The 22,658-nt window shown below is 52.0% G+C and overlaps 1 protein-coding gene across 1 annotated transcript; it reads right to left on the bottom strand.

Annotated features, from left to right (window-relative positions):
- Window positions 1-14,385: 14,385 nt before the first annotated feature.
- Window positions 14,386-20,604, bottom strand: Il12a (interleukin 12A). The gene is made up of 7 exons (XM_042685648.1): window positions 20,387-20,604; window positions 19,859-20,007; window positions 18,028-18,141; window positions 17,253-17,294; window positions 17,130-17,177; window positions 16,895-17,038; window positions 14,386-14,756 (listed from the first exon to the last, which is right to left on the bottom strand). Exons 1-7 carry the CDS (start codon window positions 20,400-20,402, stop codon window positions 14,601-14,603), a joined length of 669 nt encoding a protein of 222 aa, XP_042541582.1. The 5' UTR covers window positions 20,403-20,604; the 3' UTR covers window positions 14,386-14,600.
- Between the last annotated feature and the right edge of the window lie 2,054 nt (window positions 20,605-22,658).

Raw genomic sequence — 22,658 nt, 5'->3', positions numbered from 1 at the left:
CTTGCTCCTCCTTCTCCTCTTCCTACTCCTCCTCCATTTTATTGCGCTAGTACAGGGGGCTTGAACTCAGGGACTTGAGCTCTTGATTAGCCTTTTCTGCTCAAAGTGGATGCTCTACCACTTGAGCCACATTTTTACTTCCAGCTGTTTGCTGGTGAATTGGAGATAAGAGTCACAGCTTTGTCTGCCTGGGCTAGTTTGGAACCATGGTTTTCAGATCTCAGCCTCTCGAGTAGCTAGGATTCTAGGTGTGAACCACTGGTTCCCAGCTCTCTCTTTCTTCTCCCTCCCCCCACCCCAAGTGAGTCACAGAAACCAGAGTTCCTTTTCCCCAAGGTTGGGGGCATAGGAAGCAGAGCCCTCTCTCAAACACAAGCCCCGGACAAATTTCTTCTCCTTTCCCTTCCTCTCTGAACATATCCCAGGGGGTCTGCCCCATGCTTTAGGGGACAATGCCACAGAGGTCAACAAGAAATCTGCATAGCCACTCACTAGTGGCTCATGTCTGGCATCCCTGCTACTCAGGAAGCTGAGGTCCAAGGATCCTGGTTCAATGCCAGCCCAGGCAGGAAAGTCTATGAGGCTCTGATCTCCAAAGAACGACCAGAAAACCAGAAGTGGAGCTCTGGCTCAAAAGAGCAAAAGAACTCAGGGACAGCATCCAGACCCTGTGTTCAAGTCCCACTATAAGGAGGAGGAGGAGGAGGAAGAGGAGGAAGAGGAGGAGGAGGAAGAGAAGGAGGAGGAGGAAGAGGGGTGGAAGAGGGGAGGAGGAAGAGGAGGAAAAAGAGGAGAAGGAGGAGGAGAGGAGGAGGAATAGGAGGAGGAGGAGGAAAAAGAAGAAATGATGATGATGGTCATGATGATGATGATGATGATAAGGAGGAGGAGGAGAATAAGAAGGAGAAGAAGAAGAAATAATCTGTACAGACAAGCCCGCTGTCCCAGCCTCCTGCCTCCAGTCGACTCCTAGAACGCTCCCTTCTGTCTAAATGCATTCTTCACTGAGCCCAAGCACAAACATAGATAGTGCCTCTTAGTCTTCAGGTTTGCATTTCAGAGAGCTCTTGCGTCCTGTAAGAGTTTGATCAAGTGAATTTGTTTTGCTGTCCCCTTGTGAACTCATGTTCTGTTCTAGGTAGCTCATTTCCCAGATACTTTTCAGTTTTATCCAGTTTGTCTGGGGGCTCTTAATGATATCATTTGTTAAACCTGTTTTTTTTTTTTATTTTTAATGCAGTCTTTCTATTCCAGGCTGACCTGGAACTTGCTAGATAGCCCAGGCTGGCCTCAAACTTGCAGTCCTCCTGCTTCAGCCTCCCAAGTTTTGGGAAAACAATCTCTTGAGTGTGAAGAGTCACTGAGTCAAAGGGCCTCATGGCTTCCAGGAGGAAATAACCAGGTCCCCAGATGCATTCCCCTTGAGACCAGGACAAGGGCAGGTGGCAGGTGAAAATGTCAGTTGGACCAGAGATGAGATTAGTTTTTTCCCCTCACAAGTGTTGCTCTATCACTTGTGCTATGCCTCCAGTCCAGCTTTTTGATGGTTAATTTGAGATAGAATCTCTCAGACTTGTCTACCTGGGGTGACTTTGAGCTATGAACCTCATATCTCAGCCTTCTGAGAAACTAGAATTATATGTGTGAGCCACTAGCACCCAGCTAAGTGGAATCTTCTAAGAAAGTATAGCTACCTAATTTCATCTCTTAATTACAGACTTCAACCCACTGATTTCTATGCATCTGGAAACCCAAAAGGTATAGTTTTTAAAAAGCATGAACATCAAAAGAATGCAAAGTAGAATTATTAATATTTCTAAGACAGTGCATTTTAGATAATGTTGGCTGAGAACCAGCTGAACCAATCATTCAGAGGATGTTTTTCTTACGTTTTGGTGAGGGGAAGTTTGACTAATTCTTTCCACACACACCCACACTTCTTTTGAAGTATCTGTCTAAGGTCAACAAGTACTATTTAGCTTCTGAGCTCCGTCCTCTTTGTTCTTCGATTACCAGCTCCTCTCAGCCTATGCTCTTGTCTGAGTGCCAGGCTGATGACTTGTCTTGGGAGAGAGGCATTCTGCTCTTTGACCAAGAGTGGCAGGAAGGCTTCATGTCATATCCTTTTGTTGTGTGCAAACTCCACCCTTAGGGATGATGGCTACAATTACACTTCAGCCTAGTTTGTCCTGGTATCCTGTCAGCAAGCTCTTCTTTGTCCATTTAGTAGCATCTAGATTTTTTTTTTTGCTGAGAGAGAGGTCATAAAACATCATATGAGCCATTCTCCTCCCATTTATCAGCTGTTTAATGGAAGGCGCTTTTTGCTGAGCATGTTCGGCAGACATTGGTCAACACTTCTTGAGAGAAGCAACTTAAACAGGATGGATTGTTTTGCTCAGTGGCTGCAGAGGTTCTGGTCTAGCTTTGCTCTCTAGCTATGGGTTTGTGAGGAGGCAGAGCTTTGTGGTATCTGGAGCACAGGGTGGAGAGCTGCTTCTCATGGCAGCCAGGAAGCAGAGTGAGCAGTGTCGGAGCCCGAGAGCTCTCTCCTTCTTACCTTTCTTGTTCACATACCTAGTGCTACAGCCTAACAACAGATGAGACGCAGGCTTTCCTAACTTGAGAGTGCTTCTCAGCCCAATCCTGCTGACCAGCAAGATTAATCCCTACACTGGGCCTCAGTCAAATATATATATACATAGATATGCATATATTCACATATATTATGTTGCATATATTTGCATATATTTACATATATATGTAGTCTACAACAGAAAGAAGTTGACTACCTGATGTAGCATGGTTAGATGACCATGATTGCAGCAACTATAAAATAAATGTAAGAAGTCTACATAGCAAGACTCACAATGTAAGGTTTATACAGATTTGTTCCAGACTCTTGGCTGGAAGTAGCCAACTCTGAGTCACCAACTCATCTTTCTGGCCAATGAAACAGGTGATGAGGTGTTAGATCATTCACATGGATTCTTCTTCCTTTGTGTGCATGCATGTGTGTGTGTGTGTGTGTGTGTGTGTGTGTGTGTGTGTGTATGTGTGTGTGTGCCTATCCTGGAGCTAGAACTCAGGGCCCGAGTGCTGACACCGAGCTTTTGTGGTCAAGGTTAGTGCTCTATCACTTGAGCCATAGCTGCACTTCCAAATTTTTGTGGTTAATTGGCGATAAGAGTCTCATGGACTTTCTTGCCCAGGCTGGCTTTGAGCCTCGATCCTCAGATCTCAGCCTCCTGAGTGGCATGGATTACAGGCGTGAGTCATGGGCACCCAGCTTATTCTTCTTTTTTAAGGTGGGAAATGAGCATCCAGGAATCCATTTTGTCTCCTAAGTTTGTTTGCCCAGGGATTCACAAGAAGTAGCTAGGAAGGGTCTTTCTAGAAAGGCCTTTCCATGAAATTGCCAGACTTACTTGAGATGGACATTTTCCTTGTCAATGTAAGAAAGAGTATTCTACTAAAGAGCGATTTTTACTAACATCCTTAGTAAACTCTTGAGGACAAGTAATGACCTCTCATTGCTCGGGCTGGGAGGTAAGGGTGAATGGATTTCCACTGGGGGCTGTGCTTCCCCAGTGGGTGGTGAAGAGCATTCCCCCACAGTCAGGGCTGGGGAGGGGGGCCAGGGAGCTGTGGGAGATGCGGCCTCAGGGTGACAGTTTGGCGTGATTTCAAAAGAAGGGGCGAGGGACTGATTTCTTCATGACGGGTATGCTACCTCCACGTGGGAATGTAGAGCCCAGAGTTCAGGAAATTCACCCCTTAGGAGAAAAACGTGTTTTGAAGGACTGATCACAAAGCAGCAAGTCTCAGTCAGTGATGCGGAGAAAAGACTGTCAGTTTGGAAAGAAAGCCTAGTCCAAGGGAAATTTAGTCCCCATGACTTCAAATTGTAATTATACAAAATGGTCACAAGGTGTCGCTCTGCACCCAAAGTGTGGTAGACAAAAACACACAAACAAAAAACATCTCCCCCCCCCCCCCAACCCTCTGAAAACATTCAATATTACAGAATCCAAAGGATAGAAGATCACCCCAGAGGCCACCAGTTTGCCTGGTTGGCACTGATGCCTCAAACCCCCAAGGCAGGTGGAGAATGAGGCCTGGGAGAGGGAGCTCAAGAGGCAGAGTGCCAGCTTTGAGGATAAAAAGCTAAGGGATGTCACTAGCCCTGAGTCCAAGTCTCAGCCCTGGCACGCGCGCGCGCACACACACACACACACACTCACACACACACACACACTCACACACACACACACACTCACACATGGAGGGCTGCTGCTGCTCTTGGACGGGCTGGTTGGTATGCAGATGGCTTAGCCTAGAAAATGTGATCGGACTTGAGGCAAAGCTTCACCAGACGCTGCAGAAGGAGAGGATCGGATGATCTTTTCCATCCCTCTCCCTCTCCGTGCTTGACCCCTGTCATTAAGCTTAGGACATCTCTAACTTTCCGTTATCCCAGCACTGATTAGACATCCTAAGGAAGCTTCACAGAAAGCGGGGCCCCGAGGAAGTGGAATTCCCCACTGGGGAGCTTCTTGGGTTCCCTTGGGTCCCGTGAAGACCCTCAGGTAACTGGTGAGACAAGATAATGTCACTAACGCCTGGCTCTGTGAGGCCAGGCCATTTTTTCTGTCATTTCTGCGTAAAATCTTAGAAGGCTGACCGTCTGGGAATGCAGCCAGGAAATACCACTCTTTGGAAAACAGAAGGCAAAAGGTGGCGCACGCTGGTGAGGTAATTGGCAAGTGGGCAGCGCTTGAGAGCAGAGCAGCCTTTCTCCAAAGAACTTGGAAACAGAAACCTTCCAGAAAGAGAGCTTCATGGTCAAAACCATTTCTTCAAGTACTCGATTAAAAAATGGCAAAGCACGCCTCCTAGTCCCAGGATTTCTCAGCATCCTCGGTATAACAGAGTTCATTGTGAGACTCTCAGAAGGGTCTCTGTGTGGGGTGTTTTCCAAATATGCCTCACAGTTGAAACACTTTTTGTCATGGAGGAGCATACTCTGGCAAATGGTTTCTGAATTTCAAAGTGAGGTTCCGATTACCTGCCTGCTTACAATTCTATAAATACATTGCTATATGAAGACAACGTTTTGCTGGGTGCTGGGTGCTGACCCGTGTAATCTTAGCCAGTCAGAGAGTGGAGATCAGGAGGATCACAGTTCCAAGCTAGCTCTGGCATGAAATAGACACCTGCATATCAATCAATCGCTGGGCTAGTGATAGGCATGTGTCATCATAGCCATGTGAGAAGTGTAAATAGGTGGACTGTGGTCCGGGCTGGCCTAGAGAGCCCATTCAACATAGAATGAAGGCAAAAAGGGGTGAAGGCGTGTCTCAAGTGGTCAAATGCCTGCCTGGCACGTGCAAGGCAGTGGGTTCAACACGAGCACCTCCTAAATATATCCATTCAGCATATCATACCTAGCCTGAGTCTTCCTGTCTCTGCCATTTTCCTATGCCTTTCTTGCTCTTTTACATCTAATTGTAGAGTTGATTATTGATCCTCTGATGTCATTCGGGAAATCCAGGAGGAATCCTCCGAGGCTCAGAACCTGCTCTGGCCGCGTTCTGACTCTATTTATATAAGGATAAAGTGCAAAGTTGCAATTTGAGCTTTGTGAACTTGAGGAGTCCGCTCCCCCTCTTTTTGGCCTATCTGTGATCAACTATCACAAAGTAAAACTTTGCATTGTAAGAAACAAACCCTCAAAACCATCCCTGAGAAATGTCTGCACCTGGTGGTAACGTTAGCTTCTAACCTTTCTTTAATTAAATCCCCTGTGACCTCACGCCCCACACTACAAGCTTGCTGCAGGCTTGCAATATTTCCTTTTGTGACCAAGTCCCCTCTACCCTCTCTGTAACAATCAGACGTTAATGATGCCAACTGTTGTCTCCAGGTAGAAAGCCGGAACAACTGAAAATTAGGCTTGTTCTTCTTTCAGTATTTCCCCCAATTGTCTGGATCCCTGTGTCTACAACAAGCATTTTGTGATTTTTTTGTGTGTTGTAAGTGCTTCTGGGTTTCTGTGTGTCAGCCTTAGTTGGGCTCAGGTTTCAAACATGGTCAGAGGGGTAAATAATTGACTTGAAGCTGGTAGAGGAAGGTACTTAAAAGATTACACCAAGGGAATGGACTTGAGGAAAAGAGGTGTTCCTGAGAACAAAGATCCCTGGCTCAGAGAAGCCACTTCAAAAGCGAATGAGGTTAATTTTCAGATCCCTTCCATTTACATGCCTACAGGCCTGCACAGACGAAAGTGACAATAATAACTTAAAACTAAAGATTTAATTTTTTAAAATAAAGTCTCACTAGCTCTCATGATTGCAGTTTATGACGCTTACTATTTTTATTAGTTAAATGTGTGGTTGTGTGACTCCAGAAACCCGCAGGGCTTTGAGTCATGTGACCCTGTGATTGCCTCCGGTTTGGGCGTACCATTCGTGGCTCATTGCTTGGCACAGGCCATGTGTTTTGAACTCTTCCCAAAACATGGTGGGTGGAGCCTCAGCACAACTCATGGGGGTCGGGGGTGACCTGGCTGGAGTCTTGGACACAGGGGCAGAAAACGGCCCAAAGCTTAGTGGCTCAGTGGTAGAGTGGTAGAGCGCTTGCCTTGCATGCCTGAGGCTCTGGGTTCGATTCCTCAGCACCACATAAGCAGTAAAAGCTGGAAGTGGCACTGTGGCTCAAGGGGTAGAGTGCTAGGCTTGAGCTGAAGAGCTGAGGGACAGCGTCCAGGCCCAGAGTTCAGGCCCCACGACCGAACCCCCCCCCCCAAAAAAAAAGCTTAGTGGTAGACAAGCCTTTGCGATTCAGAAGGAATAGGGGGTGGGTGGCTGAAATTCAGGAGCTCATACATGTTATGAGCATCTTCCCTGACTGACATAGAACATCAACTTTCCTCACAGAAAACTATGGCCTTCAGAAAAACTCAAACTCTATAAATGTGACCAGGAGTTGATAGGATGCTTCTGGACAAATGTGTGGTTATTGGGTACTGATTTAGGAATGTATAGAGTTGCATTACCTTAGCTACTTTCCCAATAACAAGCAAGATTTTTATTTTGAAGTTGCTTTGGGGCTGTGCTACGGTTTATGACCAGTGCTTTGGTTCTGGTGTGCACCACCGCTTCCATGTGAGCAATGAGAAAACTTGGCAAATTGCAAAGAGGTGCGCAGAATTCTCCCAGCAACGTGTATGAGCCAGTGTGGAGGCGCTGGCAGCCGGGCGAGCATGCCAGACCTTGTCTCCAGTCTCTACTAGGAGTTACTAGGGGTGACATTCCCCTCGTCCCGGCTCCGCTGCAGGTCGGCGGGGACCAGGGCCTGTGCTGCCACCGCGTGGTCGCAGCCGGGAACTGCAGCCAGGAGGCGTCAGCGCAGCGGCTAACCCAGCGCGTCTTAGCATCCTGGAGCATGCGCGGACAGGCGGCCCGCGGGCCGGGCGCACGCGCATCCCATTTCGGCGGCCGTCGGGGCCGTGGCAGGAATCGAGGCCGTGTCCTGAGCTGTGGGTCCGGGCGGCCCCGGGCCTCCCGCTCTCGGTGCTCACGGCCGGTGCTCTCCCGCTCAAGCCACGCCCCCACCCCAGCTGTCATCTTCGCTGGGCTTTTCCACCCACGCTGGCTTTGACCTTTGGCTTTTGACCTTCAGATAGCAGCCTCCCGAGCAGCCAGGAGGCCGTGGTTGGCGCGTGTCGTCCCCAACAGGTCACGGGGTTCGAGACCAGGGTGGGAAGCCTGGGAAAACCCGCACAACTGAGGACGTGGACCCCGGCGTGGCCTCCTCCAACTCCGTCAGTCCTCCCGCCTCCCTCCTCCCCCTCCCACACACCCCTCCCTCCTCCCACACACCCCCATCCTCCCCCTCCCACACCCCCCTCCCTCCATCCTCCCACACACCCCCCATCCTCCCCCTCCCACACACCCCTCCCTCCATCCTCCCCCTCCCACACACCCCTCCCTCCTCCCACACACCCCCATCCTCCCCCTCCCACACACCCCTCCCTCCCTCCTCCCACACCCCCCCATCTTCCCCCTCCCACACACCCCTCCCTCCATCCTCCTCCCACACCCCCCATCCTCCCCCTCCCACACACCCCTCCCTCCTCCCACACACCCCCATCCTCCCACACACCCCCCATCCTCCCCCTCCCACACACCCCCCTCCATCTTCCACCTCCCACACACCCCCCTCCATCCTCCCACACACCCCTCCCTCCATCCTCCCACACACCCCTCCCTCCACCCCCTCCCACACCCCCCCTCCATCCTCTCACACACCCCCATCCTCCCCCTCCCACACCCCCCCTCCATCCTCTCACACACCCCCATCCTCCCACACACCCCCCATCCTCCCCCTCCCACACACCCCCCATCCTCCCCCTCCCACACCCCCCCTCCATCCTCTCACACACCCCCCCCCTCCATCCTCCCACACACCCGTCCCTCCTCCCCCTCCCACACACCCCCTCCATCCTCCCACACACCCCTCCCTCCTCCCCCTCCCACACCCCCCCTCCATCCTCCCACACACACCCCATCCTCCCTCCTCCCACACACACCCCTCCCTCCTCCCACACACCCCCCATCCTCCCCCTCCCACACCCCCCCTCCATCCTCTCACACACCCCTCCCTCCTCCCCCTCCCACACACCCCTCCCTCCTCCCACACGCCCCCCTCCATCCTCTCACACACCCCCCTCCATCCTCTCACACACCCCTCCCTCCTCCCACACACCCCCCATCCTCCCCCTCCCACACACCCCCCCTCCATCCTCTCACACACCCCTCCCTCCTCCCTCCTCCCACACACACCCCTATTCTCCCTCCTCCCAAACACCCCTCCCTCCTCCCACACCCCCCTCCCTCCTCCCTCCTCCCACGCCCACCCCTCCTCCCTCCTCCCACACACACCCCCATTCTCCCTCCTCCCAAACACCCCCTCCCTCCTCCCACACACCCCTCCCTCTTCCCCTCCCCCCCACAACCCCTCCATCCTCCCTCCTCCCACACCCCCTCCCTTCTCCACTTCCCACACCCCACCTCCCTCCTCCCACACACCCCTCCCTCCTCCCTCCTCCCACACACCCCTCCTCCCTCCCACACACCCCCTCCCTCCTCCCTCCTCCCACACACCCCCTCCCTCCTCCCTACTCCCACACACCCCCTCCCTCTACCTCCCCCCCACACACCCCTCCTCCCTTCTCCCACACACCCCTCCCTCCTCCCTCCTCCCACACGCCCCTCCCTCCTCCCTCCTCCCAAACCCCCTCCCTCCTCCCTCCTCCCACACCCCCTCCCTCCTCCCTCCTCCCACACACCCCCTCCCTCCTCCCTCCTCCCACACATCCCCTCCCATCCTCCCTCCTCCCACACGCTCCCTCCCTCCACCTCTCACACACCCCCTCCCTCCTCCCACACAGCCCCTCCCTCCTCCCTCCTCCCACACCCCCTCCCTCCTCCCTCCTCCCACACACCTCCTCCATCCTCCCTCCTCCCACACACCCCCTCCATCCTCTACCTCCCACACACCCCCTCCATCCTCCCCCTCCCACACACCCCTCCATCCTCCCAACTCCCACACACCCCCTCCCTCCTCCCACACCCCCCCTCCCTCCTCCCTCCTCCCACACACCCCCTCCCTCCTCCCTCCTCCCACACACCCCTCCATCCTCCCTCCTCTCACACACCCCCTCCATCCTCCCTCCCACACCCCACCTCCCTCCTCCCACCTCCCACACACCCCTCCATCCTCCCTTCCACACACCCCTTCCCTCCTCCCTCCTCCCACACACCCCCTCCCTTCTCCCTCCTCCCACACACACCCTCCCTCCTCCCCCCTCCCACACACCCTCTCCCTCCTCCCCCTCCCACACGCCCCTCCATCCTCCCCCCTCCCACACACCCCCTCCCTCCTCCCTCCTCCCACATCCCCTCTCTCCTCCCTCCTCCCACACACCCCTCCATCCTCCCTCCTCTCACACACCCCTCCATCCTCCCTCCTCCCACACACCCCTCCATCCTCCCTCCTCCCACACACCCCTCCATCGTCCCCCCTCCCACACACCCCTCCATCCTCCCTCCTCCCCCACACCCCTCCCTCCTCCCTCCTCCCACACACCCCTCCCTCCTCCCCCCTCCCACACACCCCTCCCTCCTCCCACACACCCCCTCCCTCCACCTCCCACACACCCCTCCCTCCTCCCTCCTCCTACACACACCCTCCCTCCTCCCCCTCCCACACGCCCCCTCCATCCTCCACCTCCCACACACCCCTCCCTCCTCCCCCTCCCACACACCCCTCCCTCCTCCCCCTCCCACACACCCCTCCCTCCTCCCCCTCCCACACGCCCCATCCATCCTCCCTCCTCCCACACGCCCCTCCATCGTCCATCATTCTATGTTCTCTCTCTCTCCCATCACCCTCTAGTGTCCTCCATCCTCCATCATCTATCGCCCTCCCTGCCCTCCATCACCCTGTGCCCCTCGTCCATCCTCCATCATCATCCTATGCGCCCTCCCCACCTCCACCACCCTCTATGTGCCCTCTGCCCTGGCCACCCCACACCCGTCCACCCTCCACCACCCTGTACTCCTTCTCCATCAGCTGTCTTCCTCTGCATGTTCTGCTTTTTGTGACTTCTAAAGCCATGTGCCGTTCAGGGTATCATGGATTTTGGAGTTGCCAGTGTTGTATCTAAATCAGTGAGTTGATATTTGCTTTTTATTACTTTATTTTCATGTTTTTACTGATAGACCAAAATTATACATGTTTATGATGTATAGTGAAATAATTTATTTATTTATTTTTTTTGGGTTCGGTCGTGGAGCCTGAACTCTGGGCCTGGGCGCTGTCCCTCAGCTCTTCAGCTCAAGGCTAGCGCTCTACCACTTGAGCCACAGCGCCACTTCCGGCTTTTTGCTTATGTGGTGCTGAGGAATGGAACCCAGGGCCTCAGGCATGCAAGGCAAGCGCTCTACCACTGAGCCACCTTCCCAGCCCCAATGATATATAGTGAAATAATTTAATATGAACAGTGTGTATGGACCAAATCAAGGTAACCCGAATCCTCCCTCCCTCCCTCCATGCCCCCTCTCTCTCTTCCTTCTCTGAAGTTGTCCCCCACCCCTACCCCGTCAAACCCAAGGTCTTGTGCATGGGAAGCGAGTGTCTTACATGGAGTTACCTCCCCAATCCCCATTGTTTCCTTATATCTGAGATCATTAAGCTTGTCCTGTTCTTTGCAGAAAACTTGTTGTGAAGCACAACACAGCACTACGTCGCTGTAGAGCACGGCAGCACATCCCTCCTTCCAAACTCTTAGAACCTGTTGTCTGGCCTCTCCCGACTCCCCCATCCTCCTAGCTTCTGCTAGCCACTGTTTACAGTATTTGTTGGATTTTTGAGATTTTTTTTTTGTCGGTCGTGGGGCCTGAACTCTGGGCCTGGGCACTGTCCCTCAGCTCTTCAGCTGTAGACTAGCGCTCTACCACTTGAGCCTCAGCCCCACTTCCTGCTTTTACTGCTTATGTGGTGCTGAGGAATCGAACCCAGGGCCTCATGCATGCGAGGCAAGCACTCTACCACTGAGCTATCTTCCCAGCCCCTACTTGTTGATTTTTAAAAAATTTTGTGTCACTGCTGTGCAGTGCAGGGGTGGTTACTCCATAGTAACAGAACAGGTGCGTGTGGGGATGTCCTGGAGCTGGTGTTCCATAGGCTTCTGGAACAGTTCATGGAGGCAGACAGAAAAGGTTGTCAGGAGGAATCAGCCATGCCTCCAGGGGCCTCCAGGGGGCGTGGCCACCCTTGCCACCCACCCTTCAATCTAGAAAGTTTGCAAAGGGGGCACTTATGTGTCAAGGGGGCACAAGTCCAGGAACAAATATTAGGTGGGCCAAGGCAGTGTTGGTTGTGGGTGAATGAAGGGCTGGGACTGGAGAGGAACTGAGCACCAGCTTGGCCATGTCTTGAGGTTGATGCAACCAGGGATCTTTTCCTGTGCTGCAAGGCAACCAGCTGGGAAAGGCAAATGTGACCAAGAGGCATTGTCACCTGTGATGCAATGGTGTGCCTGGGCAGACATGTTCCGTGACACCATGTCTAGGAAAACATTGCTATAATTAGATACAAAACGGGTATCACCCTGTCTCAAGCATCTGTGAAATGCTGTCCTTTCCCAGACAACAGGGGCGAAGGCATAATAGAGACTAGAACTCAGATCCTTGAACTGGAGATGTCTCCTGCACCTGGAGAGGGTGTGTGTGTTTTGTGTGTGTGTGTGTGTGTGTGTTTGTGTGTGTGTGTGTGTGTGTGTGTTGCTAGGAATAACAGGACCTTGGTACTTCTTGGTACATCCTCTGTCGCTGAACTACACACCCAGCCAAAGCAAGGTGCTTGATTTTACTCCTGGGCAACTGACTTTGGAGAAGGTAGTGGAATGTATATCAGAAATAGCTGTAAAAGAACCAAAGGAAAAGTCTATGCTCGTGTTGAAGTCTCACCTCAGAAAATTCTGGGCCCCATTGGCACCTTGTAAGATAGTTTTTGAGGAGAATATGTGTATATGGTCAGATGTCGGGTGTCCTCTTGTGGGGGAATTAACATTTCATATTGCTTTGTTTCGTTAATTAAAGAACCTATGAGTTATAGCTGCAGGGCAGAACACGAGACTGCTTCTGCGTGCTTGCTCACCTGTCTTCTTCGGACAGTTACTTATTACTTGATTCTTCTTCTTGGATTTTGCTGTAGTAGTGATCAAACTCAGGGTCTCTTGTGTGCTCAGCACAGGGCAGACCAACCCAGCCATGCAGCTGAAGCTCACCAGAGGCCCTGGGGGAGTGAGCTCTGGGTGCTGACATCAGAGGCTCCTGCAGATTCTCAGCCGGAGCTCCAGCGGCCCATAGAGCGGTCAGGTGGGCTCAGGGCCAGTCCGTTTCCATCCTCAGGGGCAGGCCAGTGCTCTTCCCAAAGTCAGCTGGCCATCTTCATCACAGGTGTCTGTCTGTGCCTCTGGCTCATGTGTGATTTCCACATAAGAGGAAGTGCCTGGCATTGCTTGGAAGTCTTAAAGAAGGTCCTGTTACTTGTTATATAAACAACTACAGAGGTGGCTTAGTTCAGTGAGTTTTTCACTTTTTTCTAGCTGGAGAAGCTGTGCGTGAAGTCAGCCCTCTGTGGACCCCACATTAGGAACACAGCTGTACAAAGGAGCTTCAGTTAGTACAGTGTATCTGGACCCGTGTCCTCCTTCCTCCTCTCCACCTCTCCCAACCCCACCCATCCCCTCAATCCTCCCAGCTCCAATTCCACATATGTATATTGAATGTTACCACTGCATTCTCCTACACTTCCTCTCTTCATTCTTCTACCCTCTCCACTTGCCCTCCCCCACCTCCTCCACCCAGAGTCAGCTTCCTGGTAGTAATTTTGTTAGATTCAATGCTGGTTGTCCAGAGATTGTCTCCCCTGCATATTCCTACTTGAGTCACATATGCATGTGACTCTGTGTCTACAAATATATTTACAAATCAGATAGATATAACTTCCATGTAGGAGAGAAAACCTGAGTCCTTTGATCTGACTCATCTCAATATAATTGATTCCAGGTCCATCTGCTTCTCTGCAAATTACATCTGTATCTATATAACTAACTGTCTTTATATATATCTAGATAGATATAACATTTTTTGATCCATTTATTCATTGAAAGACATCAGGCAAAGAGCATGATTGTGCAAGTAGTTTTACCATATCTTGATGTGTAGTCTTTTGGATAAATGCCCAAGGGTGGATTTGGTGGATGGTAGGGTGGTTCTGCTTAGCTTTTGGAGGAATTCCATACTGCCTTCCATCATGGTTGAATTAGTTTATATTCCCACCAACAATGTATCAGGGTTCATTTCCCCACATATATACCCCAGCGTGTTTTCTTTTTGATGATGGCCATTCTAACTGGGGTGAGATGGAATCTCAGGGTTGTTTTGACTGAGATGTTGGAAGGTAAGAGTCTTATGACTTTTCTTCCTGGGTGGCTTTGAACGGTGATCCTCCGATCTTAGCCTCCTGAGTAGCTGGGATTACAGATTTGAACCACTAGTGCTCAGCTACAATCAAGAGGCAATTCTTCAAAACCATGACTCTTTTGAGCAACCTGAGCACAAAGCCTGGTTTTCCTAGACTCCTGGTCAAAGGAGAAGAGATGAGGGCATGGGCAAGGGTGCTGTGGCTATCTCTGCCAGATCATTATGCTCGGGTTTCATCAGTGGTTTATGTTTCTCTGGAATGTCTACTGTATCACTGCCATGCTTCAATGACATCAGCAACATATTAGAATTGCTTCCAAAGCTTTTATTACTAGAACAACATTTACAAGGTATGTTTTCCAGCATTTTATAAATACATTATAATAAATAGAATATAAATAAATATAAATTAGTTAACATTTTCCTGAATAAAATAAATAAATACTGATAAATAAGAGGGAGTGTCTGTTTCCATGAATACTTTGGTACAGAATAGCTCATCAATTATAGCTCTACCAGACACTGCAGGGAGGGCCCGTCCTCTCAGGAAGAGCTCAGGTAGCTCATCACTCTGTCGATAGTAACTGCACGGACTCTAAAGGCATGGAGAAGGATGCAGAGCTGCATTCTTATCCTGTACAAATCTGGCTCTTCAGAGGAAGGTTGGTGTGGCACCGTCTCGCTCTTGGAATTCAGAGCCTGAAAGAAGAAATCATGATTGTCTGTATAGTATGTAGAGTTCTTCCTCATTAATAATGGGCGAAGCCAGTGCCCGCCTCAGAACCTACAGCATACCCTACCTGCAGGCTCCCAAACTCACTCCACATCTACCCCCAGCAGAGGTGAAATCCTCATTTCTCCATGTATCCTTGGTGAGCTCCAGAAGGCCATTTAGAATATTGCCAGGTGCCGGTGGCTCATACCTGTAATCCCAGCTACTCAAGAGGCTGAGATCTGAGGATCACAGAAGCCAGAACAGGCAGGAAAGTCCACGGGACTCTGATTTCCAATTAACTTACCAAAAAAGCTGAAAATGGAGCTGTGGCTCAAAGTGGTGCTAGCCTTGACCATAAGAGCTCAGAGGCAATGCCTAGCTCTGAGTTCAAGTCCCAGTATTGTCACACCACCCTCCACGGCCCTACCCACAAATGAAGACTATCACCAGCAGGAGTTATATTGTGGAGAGGCACAATTCTATAATTCTGTTGATACCAACTGCGGTATCTAGTTAATTTTTTATACATTGCATCCAGAAGCCCTGTAGGTTTCAAAGTAGGACGGTAGGGGACCGCTCTGGTCTGTGGAGGAGTAAACAGACCTGTTCACTATGGAAACACCAATTGTGGAAGATGACTCTCTGGCAATGGATCTCCCAATTTTAGCCCCTTGATTTGCTAATGCAGCATGAGATTTTTGTTACATGATAGATGGAGAGTCTCTACTCTCATTCACGCTTCAGAAAAAAACCTAAGAGACTTGGAGGGTGTGTGCAGCCACTTTTGCTTTACAGACAGCAAATGGAGGAAGGAGGTATTAACTGACTCCCCACAGCACTGACCCCACCGTTCAAATCACGGACAGCGGACATCACATAGTTCCCAGTATGATATGCATTCTTTGATGTTTGCATGAAGTTCACGGCCTTTCAGACAATGACTTTGGCACACACAAAATGATGTGAAAGGGAAGAAAAAGAATAAAATCCCAAAAAGGAAGCTGTTACATTTCAATGATTTCTGATAGTGTCTTTCTACCCTGTGCCTAGTGGGCAGAGCGCTCGGCTGTCTTTCTCTGTGCACACTTCCATGTCTCTACCTGCCATGGTGACCTGGAAAACAATACAGCTGTTCCCCCAGTGAGCAACGCCAGAGATGGCCTGGCTGGCAGGGCCTTTGGTTCATTCACACTGCATTCAACTGCATTCAACATGAGCAGCACCGGCCCCATGTGAGTATGCACACACCACCCCCTTGCATTCCCATCCGACTCCTGAAGCCTCACTGAGCACACAGTGCTGTGGAATCCTGCTGGGAGGGATCCTGGCTCTGCCTCTGGTTGGCCGTGTGATCATGGATGAGTGGTCTCATGCTCTTATGATTCCTCAATACATATCTCCTTGGCTTGTAGGCTGACATTTAACAAATGCACGGAAATCTGGGCTCCAGGGGCTCAGGTGTGCCAGCCTAGCTACAGTGAGGCTGAGATTGAGAGAATCGTGGTTTGAGGCTCTGACAGAGTTCCACCACAGCTGAGCACAGTGGCCCGCACCTAGAAGGAGGCTAGCATGGGGAGGATTGGGGTTCTCTGCTAGCCCTGGAAGAAAAATCCACACATGAGACTCGGTCTCAGTGGAAGCAGCTGGTGTGCTGGTGCATGGTTGTCATTCCAGCCGCAGTGGCAAGTCTAAAACAGGAGGATCAAGGTCCCAGGTATGCACCCAGGATGAAAGAGACACCCCATCTCAAAAATAACCAATGCAAATAAGGACTGGAGGTGTGACTCGGCAGTATACCACCTGGCTAGCAAGCACAGGACCCTGAGCGCAAACCCTAGTACTGCATGAAAAAGAAAAAGAAGGCATAAAAACATCTGCAGAAGCCTGGCGATGCCCATGGCCACCACCTGTGGCTGGTTCTCCTAAGGAGAAGCCTTCGTTTGCCACCTACAAACAGTGCTCCAGGACTGTCCCCGTGCAGATCTCTCTCCTCAAGGCCTTCCCAGGGATTTCAGGCCACTCTCAATCCAGTGAGAGCTGAATTTATCCCGCCTCTTCCCGGTCCCTGGCTAGCCATCCCCAACGTGAAGAAGATGCCCTCACAGGCCGCCTGAGGCCTTACCTGCATCAGGGCATCAATAGCTGTTAGCATGTCTTTATCTAGAGTGATCTCACTTGTGGGATCCATCAATAGTATTGCATTCATGGCCTTGAACTCCCCCTGGTACATTTTCAAGTCCTCGTAGATACTGCTGAGGCACAGGGTCTGGGTTACAAGACAGAAAGAGAAGGAAACCATTATGAGGGGCTCCAGGTTCTGGGCATTTCCTCCACTGCAACTAAAAGCAGCATCTTACCATCATCGGCTCTGGAGAAGGCTCTGTAGAGGCTAGGCAACTCCCCGTCTGGAAGAGAGAAAAACACAGCCATCAGTAGAATGCAGGTTCTTACGAGGGGGAGCTGTTAAGTTTTTCACTTACAGTCAGGACAGACGTTTCTCTAGAAACCAGGCAGCTCTTGTTCTGGAGGGGAAAAAATTACATGAATTATCTTGTGTGTTGTGTGCTGTTCCCAGGACTTGAACTCAGGGCCTGGGCACTGTCCCTTAGTTTTCCATTTGAGACTGGTACTCTACCACTTGAGCTATAGCTCTACTCTGGCTTTCTCTGGTGGTTAATTGTAGCTACTGTAGTCCCTTCCTGCCTGGGCGGGCGTTGACCCTCAATCTTCACATCTCAGCCTCTTGAGGAGCTGGGATTACAGGTATAAGCCACCAGTGTCCAGCTTCAAAGACATGAATTCTTAATACAAACTTTCCCAAAGTTACACCATGAACATTTTATTATGGCAAAAATTCATAACACATAATCTTCATATTTTGAAGTTTATACTCCCACATCTTCATATTTTGAAGTATATATTCAGGGGAGTCAACTCTACTTACATTGTTGTTATAGTGTTTACTTCCAAACCTTGGCTTTTTCTTCTTCTTTTTTTTAATATATACTCACTTGACAAAGGGTTTACATCATGGTCTTTCACTCATATGTGTGTGTATGTATATATATATAAATATATTTATACATTTATTACATATTTATAATTATACATGTATGTATATATATGGGCCCCTCTCTACCTTTTCCCTGTGGTTCTCCCCTTCCCTATTTTTTTTTGACAGCTTTTAGTAGCTCAGATCTGTGTTCTGAAGGGAACAGGGCAGGGCAGAGTCTGGTGTGCAGCGTGTGATTCTACCTTGGCCAGCTCCAGGGGCACGCAGGCCTCCACCGTGCTTGTTCTGTCTTTTGTGATATCTACATGGCCAATCTTTTCCGCAGTGCAAGAGTAATGTTCCAGGGTCTGTCTGGCCTGTGAAGACACAAAGAGAAGCTCAGCTGATGCTGACAAGGCATGGGTCCCCCGTGGGGCTGGTCCCCCGGCTGCCAGCACACGGGAGCCCACTGGCTTTCACCTCCATCTCTGACCTGCAGGGAATTCAGGCTTTTCTACAGAGCATCCATTTAAATGGGAGGGTCTACATATGGAAACACACAACTTATTTCTGCTGGGTTCCTATGGTGAGCTCCTTCTTAATTAAGATTGACTGAAGCTGGGTGCTGGTGCTCACGCCTGTAATCCTAGCTACTCAGGAGGCTGGGTTCTGAGTTTTAAAGGCTTAAAACCAGCCCAGGGAAGGAAAGTCCACAAGATCCTTCACTCCAATGAACTGCCAAAAAATCTGGACATGAAGCTGTGGCTTCAGTGGTTGAGCGCTAGCCTTGAACACAAAAACTCAGGGACAGTGCCTAGGCCCCAAGCTCAAGCCCCAGGACTCTTCCCCCTTCCCTCAAAAAGACTGATATGTGAGGAGCAGTTGGCAGTGATTCCTGAAAGATTGTAAAGGAAGAAAAGAATTCTCCTGAAGTCTTCCTAAACATTGAGCTTATTTTAAGCTATTTAAAAGGTGATGAAAATTAGGAAGGAAGACGTTCCTACAGCTGGCTGTAGGTGGCTCACGCCTGTAAACCTAACTCCTTAGGAGGCTGAGATCCGAGGATCATGGTTCAAAGCCAGCCCACACAGAAAAGACTTCAGGATTCTTTTCTTTTTGGTGGTGGTGGTGGGGGGATCTGGTCTTGAGGCCTGAACTCTGGCCTGGCGCTGTCCCTCAGCTCTTCAGCTCAAGGCTAGCGCTCTACCACTTGAGCCATAGCACCATTTTTGGCTTTTTTTCTTTTTGCTTATGTGGTGCTGGGGAATCGAACCCAGGGCCTCATGCATGCAAGGCAAGCGCTCTACCACTGAGCCACCTTCCCAGCCCCACTTCAGAATTCTTATCTCCAATGAATCAGCAAAATCACACCACAGCTGGTGTGGCTCAAGTGATTGTCAGCCGGGAATGGGAAAAGCCTAGCAAGGACACTGGGACCTTAATTCAAGCCCCAGTACTAGCATTATAAAGAAAAAAAAGAGGGAAGGAAGGCCAAAGAGTTTATCTGCCTCCCCTCCTCCCCTGCCCCCCCCCTCCCGTTCTTGGGATCAGGCACAGACCCTCACACACCTAGGATATCTTTCAGGACATTGATTTTTGCTATAGCTTTTCAGTAAAAGCAAGAGCTAATTGGAAAACTGGCCCCTCTACTTAAAACTATAGCTACCCTGGAGGCAGAGATGGGAGGGCAGCCTGGCTAAAAGTTAGCAGAAAACCCCATCTCCCCAAAGCCAGGGAGGGTGGGAGGTGGAGGTGGGAGGAACATGGAGGTCCAAGAGGGCACCAAGCCCAGGCTGGGGGAGCTGGGGACCTTACCCGAAAAGCAAACTAAACCAAAAATAAAAGGGGGGGGGGTGCTGGAGGCTGTCCCAGGTGGCAGAGCGCCAGCCTTGCCTCGCAGGTGCAGTTGCGGGGCTCCGACTTCCAAGCCAGGGTAGCAAACAAATCACTAACACCCCACCCAATCCCGCGAGGAAGCCGCAGGAGCTGCCAATAAACCAGACGGCTCCCTCCTCCTCCCCCTTTCCCCGTCGGCGGGGGAGCCTCAGTTTCCCCTGACACCGGTGCCGGCTCCCCGCGGCCCCGCTGGCTCACCTTCTGCAGCGCGCGACCGACGGCCCGCAGCAGGTTCTGGGAGCTGCCGAGGCACGCGTGGGCCCCCCCCGCGTGGGTTGCGGGCGCGGACAGGCTCCTGGCCTGGCTGGTGTGGTCCAGGAGCGCGAGGGCGGCCACGAGGAGCAGAGCTGCGGGGGGGGGGGGCGAGCCTCAGTTTCCCCGCCGTCCCCGACCGCCCCCCCTCCACGTGCGGTCGGCGCCGCCCCAGGCCGGAGCCCGGGAGGCCCAGGGCGAGCCGGGCAGCCGCCCTCCCTCCCTCCACGGACGGCGGGGGAAACTGAGGCTGGGAGGCGGAGGCCCGGTTCCCTCCGGACCCCTTCTGGAGGCAGTGGGGTGCGAGGCCTCCGTCCGCGATCCACGCAAGGGCCTCCTCCCTCCGCTGACCGGGCTGCCTCAGTTTCCCTCCGCGTCCGGTGGGAAGTCGTCGCGCCTGCGTCCGCCCCGAGCCCCGCCCGGGGTCGCCCGCTGGCCGGCCCGCCGGCGCAGCAGGTCGGCCCGCGTGCTCACCGGACGCGGGGCGCATGCTGGGCGGCGGGCGGCGGGCGAGGCTGGGAGGACGCCCGGGGGCCGCATCTTTATAATCGCCTCCCTCCGCGAGGACTTTCCCGCCCGGCTTCCCGCTTTCCCTCTCCGTCTCTCGGCGCCGCCGGGCCCGGGCACGCGCGGCGTCATTCTCGGGGGAAGGGGGGCGGGGGGGGGCACCCGAGGGGCAGCACCACCGCCGCCGCCGCCGCCGCCGCCCCCAGCCCGCGGAAAGCGAAACGGAAATCGGCTGCCAGGTCCGCAAGCCCCGCCCACAAGGCCCCGCCCACTCAAAAGCCCCGCCCCTGTCCCGAAACCCGGTCCCGAAGCCGGGCTTCTACCTGGCCCGGAAGCTCCGCCCCCTGCCTGGTGCAGAAGCCCCGGCCCGCCGCGCGGGGCGTCCCAGCCAGGAGCGGGCGGGCTCTGGAGGGCGTGGACGAGTCCGTGGCCCATCCCTGCCGTGTGCCACGCCCGCGCGTGCCGGGTGAGCTGCACCCCCGGGAACGCCCCCACCCCACGCCGACGCCATGTGTTCTAGGGGGACTGCGGTACCATGCTGACCCCGAGCTCAGGGCCCGATCCCACGGGACTGATGGGATGCGGGGCTGGGGGATTCAGGATGGGGTGCGGGTGCGTGCATTCCCTGCACCCTCCGGGGTCTCGGGGGGGAGTGCCGGGCCACGGGTCCCGCGGGGCGCGAGCGTGACTGTGTGGGGTGCGCGAGGGTAGCCCGGATGTGCGCTGCTGAGGCTGGGGCGTCGGGCCTGCTCCGGGAACCCACCACCACCTGCGTGTGCAATGCTGTGGTGAGTGCCTTTCGTGATAAGACACTGCAAAGCAATTGTAATCAAAGCAGACATTGCTAGGAGAACCCACGACCACTGGAACAAAACGGGAGAGCAGGGGACAGACGCCCGCACGCCGTGTTTAGCACGAGGCACAGCTGCTGCCCACAGCGGTCAGGAGAGGGTCAAGCGTGTGGCACAGCGCGCCCACTAGCTGTTACCTCTGTGGCCAACCCCAGCCGCGCTCACGCCAGCATGCAGGCCGGTCTCTTTAGGACTTGGCAAAGGTCATTCCAACACTTGCCCACCTTTGCAGGAAGTGTCTTTCATTGTCACCCAAGGTATGGCCAGACAAGAAGATTGGGAAGGGGTGGGTCTGAGGGTGTTCGTCTACTCAGTGTAGGGGTGGGCATCAGAGACAGTCCGCTTCCACCCCTGGGAAGGCAAAATCCACTCACGGAGGAGCGGTCCGTTCTATAGCAGTTAGAAATAATAGACTAAGCTGGGTACTGATGGCCCAGGAGGCTGAGTTGAGGGTCCACGACTTGGAACGTCTGTAAGACTCCTCTCTCCAAGTAACTACAAGCTGCAAGTGAAGAGTGCTCAAGTGGTAGAGTGCTATCTTGAGAGGCTGGTGGGAAGGTCAGGGATAGTGTCCAGGCCCTGAGTTCAAGTCCAGAACCAGCACTTAAAGTATTAGACTAGACAGTCATGTCTCAACAGGGATCTAAAAATTAAAACACTGGGTAAAAGTATAAAGATGGAAAAACAGAATACGATCTCTATACAGTTTATAGGATAGACAAAACTCTTGGCATTGCACTTATTTTGGAATTTTAAGATATTTGAATTTTAAACAGGAGAGAGGCAGTACCTCATGATCAAGCATGATATCTTCACAGTAAAATGTGGAACCAGTCATAGTAAGTGGATAAAGAACCTCATGTGATTTTCATCACATTTTGCTGTTAAATGAATTTAAGTAAAAACTCTTGGTTCCATACCTACACACAATGACGAATTATGGATAAGTGATGATAGAAAAGTACTCAAATGAAAAGAACAGTTTAAAGTAGCACACATCAAATACGAGGGTTTATGTTAAAATGGGGGTAAAATAATTTAAGTCCATGTACAGGAAAGAGAAGAGCGCATTGGTGTCATGGACTGGCGAATATGATTAACTCAATTTCTTCATCTTAAATCCTTTATCTTCCCTGAGGAAACAGCTTCATAAAGACACCCTTGCTACGAAGATAACTCAGGGTAGTTTGCAAACTTCAGTGAACATGTTCAAAATTCAGTTTGTTTAATGGGCCAATCTCGTATCATATGGAGTTGAGGGTTGAGTTTTGAAACAATGCTGGCAGAATATATTTAGGATCGACGTCAGTGGTTCTTGACTGGAGATGATCTACCCCACAGAGGACAGGAGACATTTTTGCATATTATTCCTGCAGGAAGGATGGATG

Source organism: Dipodomys spectabilis, unplaced genomic scaffold (assembly GCF_019054845.1).
Source record: "Dipodomys spectabilis isolate Male_0828 unplaced genomic scaffold, ASM1905484v1 ptg000095l, whole genome shotgun sequence".
NCBI lineage: Eukaryota > Metazoa > Chordata > Mammalia > Rodentia > Heteromyidae > Dipodomys > Dipodomys spectabilis.
Note: the sequence above shows the minus strand (reverse complement) of the source record. Positions and strands in the feature narration are given on the sequence as shown.